The sequence below is a fragment of the Papio anubis genome, chromosome 7 (assembly GCF_008728515.1).
Source record: "Papio anubis isolate 15944 chromosome 7, Panubis1.0, whole genome shotgun sequence".
Taxonomy (NCBI): Eukaryota; Metazoa; Chordata; class Mammalia; order Primates; family Cercopithecidae; genus Papio; species Papio anubis.
In genome coordinates this window covers 42,509,333-42,522,774 of record NC_044982.1, presented here as the reverse complement: position 1 = coordinate 42,522,774, position 13,442 = coordinate 42,509,333, and the positions used below count along the sequence as shown (strand labels likewise).

Genomic DNA, 13,442 nt, shown 5'->3' with positions numbered 1-13,442 from the left:
ATAATGTGAAGAGAGATATCTTTGTCTTTTGGGTACATATAAAAATGAAAAGATTATGTTGAAATATACACTACAGATAGAATCTCTATATGAAGCTTACAAATAAAGAGATACCATGTAGTATCTCTAAGTAATGCAAATGACATTATGAAATGTCTTTTATTTAATTCAGGAAATAATCTTGCTGAAGCCTGAAGGGGATGCCAGAATAGAGACCATCATGAAGCAGGCTGAGAGCAGCGAGGCCCCGCTGGTTCAGAAGACCCTCACTGATATCAGCAACCAGTGGGACAACACACTCCATTTAGCTAGTACCTACCTAAGGTAAAGGGCATGCCTGCACCACTTGCATCATTTCCCATTGCCCAGTGAAGCCATAACGAGTATGTTTTGTCTGCCTCCTGGGTTTGAATATAAAGAAAGTCAGTAATGTCAGGGACATCCACAGTGTCAGAGACAGAAACCAGAACCAGACAACCTCATTATCTGCGTGGTATCACTGTAGAATAATTAATACTCTTAAATATTTATTTTAAGAAATTCTTAAATATGTGAACATTGATAAATGTTGGCTGAATCCAATGAATGTAATTCTAGTGAAAATTCTTAATTCATATCATGTCTACAATGGTACATTTTAATATTTAGAAAGGTGAATTTTATGTTTTGTCTGAAGAGCCAATCAGATCTTAATTTTAAGCTATAGAAAGCATAAACTAGTTAGTTGGTTAATATACTGAATGTTTATTTTACTTTGTGAAGAAGTAAAATATGGGAAAATATAATTAATAGAAACTGTTGGGACTTGTTTGAAATCTAAATTATTAAATATTCTCTGGTCAAATTATGTAACAGAAAACAATTATTTTTTAGTAATACTCCAATACTTTCTGTCTTGGTTTCTGAGCTAAACAGTGTTATTTAGAATGTTATAATATCAAGAGTGTCTGGAAACAGTGTATATTAGTGTTATTTTAATGTTTATTAAGATGTATGTTACATAATATGCGAAATGCTAGTCCATTTTGCTAAATATCATTTCATTTATAAAATATTTTATGAAATTTAGCCATCAAGAAAAGCTTCTACTAGAAGGAGAGAAATATTTACAAAGTAAGGAAGATCTGAGATTAATGCTCATAGAACTAAAGAAGAAACAGGAAGCAGGTTTTGCTCTACAACATGGTCTGCAGGAGAAGAAAGCTCAGTTAAAGATTTATAAGAAATTCCTCAAGAAAGCACAAGATTTGACATCCTTGCTAAAGGAGTTAAAATCTCAAGGAAATTACCTCTTGGAGTGCACTAAAAATCCCAGCTTCAGTGAAGAGCCTTGGCTGGAAATAAAGCATCTACATGAAAGTCTTCTTCAACAACTGCAGGTGAGGTGGTCAAAATAATGCTTTAAATGATTGTTCTAATTACACATAAGTATGCAAGACATATGTGGAACTTTCTGTTGTTGTTCATTTTGTTTTATTTTATTTTATTTTATTTTTTGAGACAGGGTCTCTCTCTTTGCCCAGACTGGAATGCAGTGGCATGATCTCAGCTCACTGCAGCATCAACCTTTGTGGACTCAGGTGATCCTCCTGCCTCAGCCTCCCGAGTAGTTGGGACTACAGGCATGCACCGCTACACCTGGCTCATTTTTGTATTTTTTTAGAGATGGGGTTTTGCCATTTTGCCCAGGCTGGTCTTGAAATCTTTGGCCTCCCAAAGTGCTGGGACTATAGATGTGAGCCACACCTGGCCTGTTGTTCTCTTGGTAAACTGAGAGCTTTCTAATTTAATTGATCTTGTTTATTTATTTTTTTGTTTGTTTTTAGAGACAGTGTCTTGCTCTGTCACCCAAGCTAGAGTACAGTGTTGCAATCATAGTTCACTGCAGCCTCGAACTCCTAGGCTCAAGCGATCCTCCCACATCAGCCTACCTAGTAGCTAGGACTGCAGGCATGCGCCAGCACACCCAGCTAATTTTTTTATTTTTGTAGTAATGGGGTCTCGCTTTGTTGCCCAAGCTGGTCTAGACCTCCTGGCCTCATATAATCCTCCTGCCTCAGCCTCTGGAATAGCTCGGATTACCTGCATGAGCCACCGCGCCCAGCTCCTAATTTATCATTTTTAGATGAAAATCCTAACTCTCAAGGATGGAGGAATAAATCCAGCTCATTTTGCTATTGTATTCTTTGATGATGATATTATATTCTCTCATCAAAATTCCCCTCTTTAGGGGTAGAATGGGTTAAGATTTTTCAGGCATCTCTATGAAGGTAACAGTGTCAGTATTATCCATCCATCCGTCATCTATTGTTAGTAGTTTATGTCAGTTATCTTATATCCACCTTCTTATCAGTGCCCCTCCCTCAGCTCTTCCTGTCTGATCTTCAGTAAAATAATTACAAGGTAGGCTGGGCGCGGTGGCTCACGCCTGTAATTCCAGCACTTTGGGAGGCCGAGGCAGGTGGATCACGAGGTCAGGAGATCGAGACCATCCTGGCCAACATGGTGAAACCCTGTCTCTACTAAAAATACAAAAATTTACTGGGCATGGTGGCGGGTGCCTGTAGTCCCAGCTACTCGGGAGGCTGAGGCAGGAGAATCACTTGAACCCAGGAGGTGGAGGTTGCAGTGAGCCAAGATTATACTGCTGCACTCCAGCCTGGTGACAGAGCAAGACTCTGTCTCAAAAAATAATAGTAATAATAATTACGAGGTAAAATGTCAGCTTGTCCTGAGGGAGTATATTCTTTTAATAGAACTGTTTATAATTTTTCATACACTGAAAGCCAGATGCCATGTGAAGATTGCCTGGGTAAGAAATCCTGCTTGTCCAGATAGCAAAAGTTGGGCAGGGGTTAAGATAGACCTGTTCTTCTGTAAATTGTTTAGTAGTTGCTGCTTTTTGATCAGCTGTGGTCATTGTATTTTCCTATCCCAGGGAGAGAAACTAAAGGTAGTTTTACTTTTGAGTTAGGATTACATTTTCCTAACACACAAGTTTGGAGTTTGATTTTTAAGACATGAATCTGAGGTTAGTTTGATCTCATATGGCCTCATTTCCAAGTGTGGAAATTGGTAGTTGGTTTTATTGCAAAGGATAATTAAGGAAGCTACTTTATCATGAATGTTTAGGATTTAATGATATAATTTGTAGGTATTTCATTTTATAAACATCTTGACAAATAAATTGTCTTCATGAAGGGGAAATGAAGGCAAAGAAGTATGGAAAAAACAAATTGTTTTCAATAAGAGTCATTTTTGGCCGGGGGGAGATGGAGACTTTGCATGAAATATCTCAAACTCTAAAATCATAACTCTAATTTATAGCCCTATTCCTGTTTCAAGATGAAACTTGTAAACAGCTATTTATTAGTCATTTAATTATGTTGTGAGTGAAAAAAATCAGAGAGAAATAGTTTGTAAATTGTCTGTGGCTTTATTTTTAGGATTCTGTGCAAAACTTGGAAGGTCACGTTCGAGAACATGATTCATACCAGGTTTGCGTCACAGACCTGAATACTACATTGGACAATTTCTCCAAGGAATTTGTCAGTTTTTCTGATAAGCCTGTGAATCAAATAGCGGTTGAGGAAAAATTGCAGAAACTGCAGGTACTAAACAGTGTCCAGACATGATAGACATTTAAAAAAAAAATCAATGTTAATTACAACGTAATTAATCAGTGTCCTCTGTCAGAAATTCCACTGGTATTCCGATGACTCTTAGGTAATTAAAGCTCTGACCAGTCATAATAAATGAGGATGTCTTTCTTTAGTGGACAAATCCATTTATAATTTGAATTGACCCTCACTTGGTGGGCCCTCAGAGACAGTTTTACCCACTAGACTGTAGGACCTTGAAAGGCCTGTATGTTACTCCTTTATGTAACTTCAAAATCTATCCTAGTACTTGGCTGTTAGTTGGATGAATGAATGATTGAGTGAATGCTTCTTGTGTAGCCCATTAGGATAACTACGACTGATAAATTGTACATCGTTCACCTGGACTTATTCTAGTTCAAAGTAGCTGCTGCAGTACATCAAATTCCTTTTGAGTCTAGAGTTTTAAAATTAGTCATATTTGTTTACGCATTTATTAAATATTGATTTTCTGCTATATTTAAGATAGTACACTAGATTAATTTCTCATCAACACAAAGTTTTGCTCTGAGTTTTAAATATTAGCATTAGATTCATGTGGGTACATTCTAAATGATTATTCTTTTTAATACTTTTCACATAATAGGCACCTATTATTCAGTGTTTTGATTGTATGACAAAGACGTATCTTGAACAAAACATATGTATTCAAGGAATATCTATTGATTGCCTCCTGTGTTGTAAGAACCGTGCTGTGAAATTTTTCTAAATTACTTGTTGCAAACATTTTAGTATCTTAAAATACCTATTTGAGAATTTGATCCAAGATGCAACATGGGTTTACATTTTGCTCAAGTTTCTTCTGTGTGATACAAGTTGTTAAGTTTTTAAATATTTCCACTGGTGAAGCAAGAGTACTCTGTGATTTACAAAAGTCAATTAACTTTTGTGGCAATTGAATGGAGATATAACAATCTTTTCTCCACTCATAGGAACTAGAGAATAGACTCAGTTTACAAGATGGCACATTAAAGAAGATTTTAGCTTTAGCAAAATCCGTCAAGCAAAATACATCTTCAGTGGGGCAGAAGATTATTAAAGATGATATAAAATCACTTAAGTGTAAACAAAAAGATTTGGAAAACAGACTTGAATCTGCTAAGCAGGAGATGGAATGTTGTCTCAATAGCATTCTCAAATCAAAACGCTCAACAGAGAAGAAAGAAAAGTTTACTCTGCCAGGCAGAGAGAAGCAGGCCACTTCTGATGTGCAGGAGTCTACTCAGGAATCAGCTGCAGTGGAAAAGTTGGAGGAAGACTGGGAAATAAACAAGGTAAGTGCTTGTGATTGCACTTTCAAGACAGTGAGTCTGAGAATGAAGAGGTATTTGGCTCTGAAAAGAGGGTCGTGAATCAAGCATTCTGATTTCATAATTAAATCCTCAATGTCCTGGCTATTTATGAAGCCTACTTGTAAAAAGAGCTCTTAGAAAATTGTCCAGGATTTCAGTGGTGAAATATTGCTGTTCAGTCTGTTAAAATGTCAGTCATCAATTTAGGTTTGTTCTTCTCTCTGATAGGTAATCAGATGCCGTTTCTTGGGTCAAGAGCCCAAAGGCAAATTAGAAAAGGCGAAAGAAAAGAAAATGTGCATTACCTATTTTCTCAGGAAAAAAATCCAAAATCCCAATTTTTGGGGGGTTGATTTCATAATGAAATCAGAGACTGTTGGAAAGGATAGTTTCTTATCTTTTTCTTCTTGTGTTAACCCTCTGTTGTTAGATCACTTAGTGTGAGGATAGCAACATTTAGGCTCCTAGTTTTCCCTGGGGAGAAGAAAGAAGAATGTGTTCTTGTTTTCACTGTAAACAATTACATGGATACATTTCTTGTGGCTCCTAAAGTGCTTTTTCATAGGTTACAGATTGAAATGGGAATCGCACAAAGAGAGATCCAGTAAACTATATTTGAGAGGATCTCTCTGGCACGCAGCTTCTCACAGTCAGGGTCCAGTGGGACAATAGTGAAGGTTAGAACATTCAGGTATGAGTTCCCATCAGGTTTTTAGGGAGTACGTAATCAACATGAATAAAGAGAACATGCACTTTTGTTGTCTCCCTAGAACAGAAATGCATGGAAGATTAAAGGAACCAGGCAGGATTTTCTAAAAATACGTAAAACAATGTGAAATGCCTATGGAGCGTCTGTCTGTGAGGAAAGTTTTTTAAACAAATCCCACAGTGTTAGATATTGCTAAGGAAATGTGTCAGGCCGGGCATGGTGGCTCACATCTGTAATCCTAGCACTTTGAGAGGCCTTGGAAGATCCCTTGAGACCAGGCTGGGCAACAGAGCAAGACCACTGTCTACCAAAAAATAATAATATTAATAACCGGGCATGATAGTGCACGTCTGTTAGCCCAGCTCCTTGGGAGGCTGAGATGGGGGATCACTTGAGCCTAGGAATTTGAGGTTACAGAGAGCTGTGATTGTGCCACTGTACTCCACCCTCAGCGACAGAGTGAGACCCTATCTCTAATCTTTTTTTTTTTTGAGATGGACTTTCACTCTTTTTGCCCCGACTGAAGTGCAATGGCGTGATCTTGGCTTACCGCAACCTCCGCCTCCCGGGTTCAAGCGATTCTCCCGCCTCAGCCTCCCGAGTAGCTGGGATTATAGGCATGCTCTACTACGCCTGGCTAATTTTGTATTTTTAGTAGAAGACGGGGTTTCTCTAAGTCTTTTAAAAAGGAAATATGTCTTAGAGGATTAAGAGATCAGTGAGTGATGTTCTTGATGTTGTATGTGTGAAAGAAACTTTTAAAACAGTATTTAAATAGCAGTAGATAGGCAAGAGTTAGTGGCTCACACCAGTAATCTCGGCATTTTGGTGGGCTGAAGTGGGAGTATCACTTGAGCCCCGGAGTTTGAGATCAGTCTGGGCAACATAGGGAGATCCCATCTCTACAAAAAATGTAAAAATTAGCTGGGCATGGTGGCTTGCACCTGTGTTCCCAATTATTTGAGAGGCTGAGGTGGGAGGATTGCATGAGCCCCAAAGGTTGAGGTTGCAGTGAGCCATGATTGTGTCACTGTACTTCAGCCTGGGCAACAGAGCAACACCCTGACTCTAAATAAATAAAATGATAAAGTCAAAAAGGAAGGAAAAATACCTGAGTGCTTTCTATGAGATAGGTTGTACAAGAGGGCACAGTCCTAACACATGAGCTTGCTAAAGGGAGTTACTTGCCTAACAACTTTTAAACTAACTTCCCAGATCCATTTTGACTGTGAACCCTCAAAACTCAATAGAAAATCATAATCTAAAAATAAGAATTGTTTTTGGCTGGGTGCAGTGGCTCACAGCCGTAATCTCAGCAGTTGGGGAGGCCGAGGTGGATAGATTGCTTGAGCCCAGGAGTTCAAGACCAGCCTGGGCAACATGGTAAAACCCAGTCTCTACAAAGAAAAATACAAAAGTTAGCCAGAGGTGGGTGGCACATGCCTATAGTCCCAGCTACTTGGGAGGTTGAGGTGGGAGAATTGCTTGAGCCCAGGAGGTTGAGACTGTAGTGAGCCAAGATTGTGCCACTGCACTCAAGCCTGGGTGACAGAGCAAGACCCTGTCTCAAAAAAAAAAAAAAAAAAAAAAAAAAGCTTTTACTTAATCTTGGATGATAAGAGTTGTTGATAGTTTATGATACAAATTTAAGGGTTATTGATAGTTTATGATACTTCATTTAAATGTTTTTTTCAAGGCAAATGGAGGAATTGAAGTCCTCAAATAATTTTCATAAGTCTGGATACAGATAACTAGTTTTTATTCTCTAGTAACCTTTTGTTTCTTTATTCTTTTGTAACATGGCTATTTTTCTGTATCTGCGTGACTTATTTTCTCTGAGTACTGGCTGTATTTACTTGTATGTAATATTAGAGTATGTAATATTATATAACATTAGTCTATTAAGGTCAAGAGCAGTTTTAAGGTTGAACAGCAACTAGCAAAAGAGATCAGATTTATGCTTAGATGAATAAAGTACATGTATAATGTGACAAATGACATAACTGTGTTAAGGACTTAAGCTGGATTCTCAATATGATGAATACATAGGACACATAAAGGCACAGTTTACTGAATTATAAATTTGATATAAAATCATTGTGATAGTGAAAATAAGCACTTTAGTCATTAAAAACATTACTTGAGACCTGTTTTGTGCTAGTCATTCTGCTGGAACATGAGGATATAGTTGTCACAGCTTAAAATCTAACACTAATTAAATAGCTAATTAATACTCACTTCACATGCCTTTTTGAAATCCAGAGAGGCTTTTATCAGATTATTTTGAATAGACTCCAGAAGAATTTTTAGCAAGTTTTTATTTCTTTTATTGTTTCTTTAATAAATGTCATTAATCTTAGAGTTTTGTTGAAAATGTGATGGCAATTTCCAAAAATTGCCATCATAGCATGTATATATTTGAATCCATTGCCAAGAATTTCATTTCAGATGAAATGCAGGTGATTTTGTAGATCTGGACCTTTGGTTGACCTTTTCTTTAATACTGGAAATGTTCAGGCAGACCTAGAAACAAAAGAAGTTGCAAAATTCAGTATGACAGGTATTTGTGCTTATGATTCAATACCATACTGCATATTTTTATAGATGCGTATTTCTGAATTTTTACATATGAGTAGGCAGAAGTACCTTCCGTCTCCTCTTTCCTATGTAGATTAAGTGAAGCAACAGATTAAGATATGGTAAAAAGTGAAGACTGTCACATCTCTTAGGATTTTATGTTCCCATAAAGGGAAATGATAAAGAGGAAAAACAGGGAAACTCATACATTTCTATATTATTTTTTTTCTAAAAAATCATAATGCAACATTACAGCTTATCTGGTATCGAATGATCTTTCTTGCCCCATCCTTCCAAAATAGCAACCTACATGACATAATTGCTTTTTAAAAACTGAAAACCTTTTGTCTGTAATTACTTCTTTGATTTCCTTATCATTGGCATAATTGTTAGCATTTCTGAGTTGATTTTGTTCTTTTCAGAAGTTTCTGAACATTTCTAATTTGATGTTTAAGAAGGCATTTGTAGATAAATCTTGGAAGGTAGATGATCACACATGCAGGCAAAATGTGCAAAGCTCTACCTGTGGGTGAGTGAGCTGGAACAAAGCCTGGAGTCAGAACTTGAATGAGAAGGAAACTGCTTACTGGAGGGTTTTCAATCCTGGGGTGAATTATGTCTATTTCTGATGTTGTTTATCCTGTTAACTCGGTAGAAAAAAAAGTTGTAACAGAGCACATAGTTGGGCCATGTGTCAACTACAGTGTCCTACTTTGCCCTTTCTGGCCAGTATGTAAATCTTGCATCTTACTGCAGAGGTATTTTCACAATCCAAAATTTATTCCTTAATGGGGTAAACAACTTACATTGTGCGTGTTTGTTTGTTTGTTTCCATGTATAATAAACAACATGCATTTGAGAACATGCTCCAAAGTTGTAAAATCTCAGGCTAAAAAGACCTTAGAAATTGTCTAACCTAACCCTTGTATTTCAGGTGAGGGAATTGAAGTCCAGCAGAGCTAAGACTAGAACCTAGGCATCCTTTATTTATTTTTTATGAATTTTAGAAACAGGGTCTGACTCCACCCAGGCTGGAGTGTAGTGATAGTGCAGTCATAGCTCACTGCAGCCTTGAGTTCCTAACCCTAAGCCATCCTCCTGCCTTAGCTTCCTGAGTAGCTAGGACTCCAGGCATGTACCACAATGCCCAGCTAATTTTTGTATTTTTTTTTTGTAGAGACCCAGTCTTACTATGTCGCCCAGAGTGGTCTTGAAGGCATCCTATCTATCTTCAGTCTGATGCTCAGAACTTTACTATTTCATTTTACAAAATGTGTTATATGAGTGGAAAATTCAGATCCAAAAAAGTTTGAGGAATGTAGGGTTAAACAAATTCAAACAGGTTTTCTTTACTGTGTGACCTTTTAAAGCCTTTAATAGGCTAATGTGCTGACTGACCTCAGGGGACTCTATTTAGAGTTCTCATGGATACCTTGTTCCATTTGAATACAAATCCCGGCATTTGTTTCAAACTTTCTTTTTCCTCTTTTTCTTCTTTAACTTAAAAAAAAATCAACTCCCCTATTCTAAGAATGTTTTCAACTTTCTCCACTCTTTCAGCCCAGCCAAACCCTGTTCTATCATTCTTTTTTGTTTTTTGTTTGTTTGTTTGTTTGTTTGGAGAAAGGGTCTCCCTCTCTCGCCCAGGCTGGAGTGCAGTGGCGCCATCTTGGCTCACTGCAACCTCTGCCTCCTGGACTCAAACGATCCTCCCCACCTGCCTCCTAAGTCGCTGGGATCACAGGTGTGTACCACCACACCAGCTAATTTTGTATTTTTGGTAGAGACGGGGTTTCGCCATGTTGCCCAGGCAGGTCTCAAACTCCTGGGCTAAGGCAATCCTCCCTTCCACCTTGGCCTCCCAAAGTGCTGGGATTACGGGCATGAACCACCACCCCTGGCCACCCTATTTGTATCATTCTTGACAGATGTCTGGTCAACAACTGCTACATTGACAGACCCTCAGTTTCTTTCCATTTTACTCTATAACCCACACATTTAAAAAAAATTTTTTTTATTTTTTTTCCCAGTCACCTGCAGGCCAAAGACAAATATACTATTTAAATTGGAAATGGATGACTGAGTAAAATTCTTATTCTGGTTTAAATTTTCTGGTTTCAATTCTTCTGTACATCTGCTCAGTTTAAATTCATTGAATGAGGCAGTGAATAGCATCCCCACATAGACATGGTCTCTGTTCTCATAGAGCTTCTAATCTAGATGGGGGATACACATTAATCAACTAATTATCCCAATGAAAATCTAATTACAGGAACCGAAGGAAGGAACCTAGTTCCATGATAGTCTTTTACCAAGAAATCTGACCTACACTGCGGTGTCAGAGAGAGCTCCCAGGAAGCAGCATTGGAAGAGAGACTGGAAGTGTCAGTTGGAGTTAACAGAGCTCAGGGCTGGGTGTGGAGAGCATTTTTGACAGAAATACTGTTCCTCTTTTGGTGGGGGAGAGCATGAGGAATTTCGGAAGCTGACTAGGAGCACCGTGGCTACAACATAGAGGCAGATGGCAGAGGAGAGTGACAGAGATGAGGCCCGAGAGATAGGTGTGGCTGGCTGTGCCTCACGGGTCACATTAACATTTTAGATGTTATACTAAGAGAAACTGGCAGCCTCTGAGACTGTGTTGATCTGGCTTTTGGTTTTGTCTCTAATGGTGATGATGTATGCTTATGCAAAGAGTTGTTTTTCACTGCTTTATATTGTAAAGCTGTAGAGAAGAAAGAAATACATCCTTTAGAGCTGGTATGACACTCTGCCCCATTGTTGCCAGGTTACAAGTATTGGATTTAGGTTTCTGCCTGTCACAAAGTTACCACAGCCATGGGCTGTAGCCCCTGAATGGGAAAAGGGATAGTGAAGCTGTCACTGACTTGCCCCTTGTGACTGTGCTAACATATTAGCCAAGCTGGAGATCATGCTCAGTCATTTAGAGCTCAGTGTTTTCAATGCTGAAGTGGAATGTTTACTTTGTGAGTCAGGGGATATAAAGATGAAAATGTCTTGGTCTTGCCCTTAGGAGGAGTTGATGATATTCTTCTCACCTCCTATTCCTTTCCAAACAGACCCAAATGAAAGGAAAGATACGTGTTTAAAAAAAGCAACATTTGGAAAAAAAGAGTAAACGTTGTTGGCCATGTAACCCAGCCATGCTTTGATAGAATGGTCATTTTCCACTTTAAATTTATTATTAACTTTCAACATTCTATTTATGCTCAGAAGCTCAATATGTATGCTTTAGTACACTGTTTAAAATTATACTTTGTCTTGGAGTTTATGCTAACCATAATTTCTTTTTTAAATAGAGAAATTTCAGGAGCAGGGAGAAGGGAAAGGATTAGGTGTCCAGGGGCTTAGAATTTATAAAGACTCCATGAGAGGCTGTGCATTGGTAGATACTCCAGAATAGACACGGGCCCTTGAAAAGCTTGTACCTCTGGGGAAAAGTAAACCAGGAAAATCTCAAGTCGGAGAAAGGACTAGGAAGCTTCTTTTTCCAGTTACATATAGAAATAAGAGGTCTTGCATGAGAAACCTCAATCAACCCTACATCTTAAGCAGGTTTTGAGTCTGAGTTTATACTAATTTGCATTGTGGAGCAGGTCTAGCCAAGAAATTAACATGACAGTCAGTCTCTAATCTGTGTGTCTGTCTACCTACCTACCTACAGTCAGGCCAAAGAGATTCCCACAAGTACGTTAAAAGAAGAAAGTCTGATAACAAATAATTAGTAAGAATGAATGAATAAATAAATAAATAACACAAAGGAACACTCTACCACAAGGAGGAGTACTCATCACATCAAATGAGAGAATACTGTAAGAAAGTGAGATAATGCAGCAATCTGAAAGATATTTTACCATAATGTGTTTAAAATGATTAGTGATTAAAAAAAGAAGAAATTGAAATCAAAGGGAAAGAATACCGTACTTTGAGGAATCATAAGGGACTTCCACCAAACAACCAAAAAAGTCATTGAATGCAGATTGTTCTGGACAAATTAAGCAGCAAATTTGACAGAGTCTGAAGAGACTTAGAATATATGACTGAGAAAATTATCACAAAATCCATCATCTATAGAGAGATGTACCCTCTACTGTAGAGGTGAGGTTTAAAAAAAGTGTGTGTATGTGTGTATATACACATGTGTATATATGTGTATGTGTGTATATACGTATATATGTATATATGTGTGTATATATGTATATGTATGTATATACATATATGTGTGTATATGTTTATACATATGTATGTCATATATATATGACAGAAAATAGGAAGGAATTTTAAGAGAGCCAGAGGCTATACTGCAATGATTGAACACATTTCTGACAAGAGCTTTAGGAGGAGAGAATAGAGAGATTGGAGGAAAGGCAAAACTTAGAATTTTCCAAAATTGAGCAAAAATATAAATCTTGTTTCAAGAAGAACAGAGAGCCTTGATCAGACTAAATAAAAATAAACTCTTATCTAAAAGCATTGTAGTTAAAATAGTAAAACACCAGGGCCAAAAAGAAGAATCTTAAAGGCAACTAGAGAAAAAAGATGACCTCTAATAAAACAAGTATGTCAATAATAAATTTCTCAATATGGAAAGTCAGAAGGTACAAATGAGATCTTCAAGGAGCTGTCAACCTAGGAGAAAGTAACTGTCAACCTGGCTGAATTATCATTCTAGAATGAGGCAAAATACATTTTGAGACAAAGACTGAAAGTTTACCTATGTCAAACTTCAAACAAAATATATTAAAGAAAAGCTTAAATGTGAAGAGAAAAAATGTAAATCTTTACAAGAGAATATGAAAGAACATGTTTGTGATCTTGGGGCGTAGAAGACTTTGTTAAACAGGCCCTAAAACCACAAGCTTCAATAGGAAAAGAGAGATAAATTTTCACTAGATTAAAACAGCAAGCTCTTGGCTGGGCGTGGTGGCTCACACCTGTAATCTCAGCACTTTGGGAGGCCGAGGCGGGCGGATCACGAGGTCAAGAGTTCGAGACCAGCCTGACCAATATAGTGAAACCCCGTCTCTACTAAAAATACAAAAGTTAACTGGGCGTAGTGGCGCATGCCTGTAGTCCCAGCTGCTTGGGAGGCTGGGGCAGGAGAATCGCTTGAACCCGGGAGGCAGAGGTTGCAGTGAGCCGAGATGGCACCACTGCATTCCAGCCTGGGCGACAGGGCGAGAC

At 38.0% G+C, this 13,442-nt stretch overlaps 1 protein-coding gene across 13 annotated transcripts in view; it reads left to right on the top strand.

The window, feature by feature from the left end:
• SYNE2 (spectrin repeat containing nuclear envelope protein 2) overlaps positions 1-13,442 on the top strand; it is a 374,347-nt gene that overhangs the window by 174,841 nt on the left and 186,064 nt on the right. For all 13 annotated transcript variants that reach the window (XM_021941295.2, XM_021941294.2, XM_021941291.2 and 10 more), the window contains exons 42-45: positions 173-324; positions 1,070-1,379; positions 3,447-3,611; positions 4,592-4,933. In XM_021941295.2, the coding sequence (XP_021796987.2) occupies positions 173-324; positions 1,070-1,379; positions 3,447-3,611; positions 4,592-4,933 (969 nt within the window). The remainder of the gene's footprint in view (positions 1-172; positions 325-1,069; positions 1,380-3,446; positions 3,612-4,591; positions 4,934-13,442) is intronic.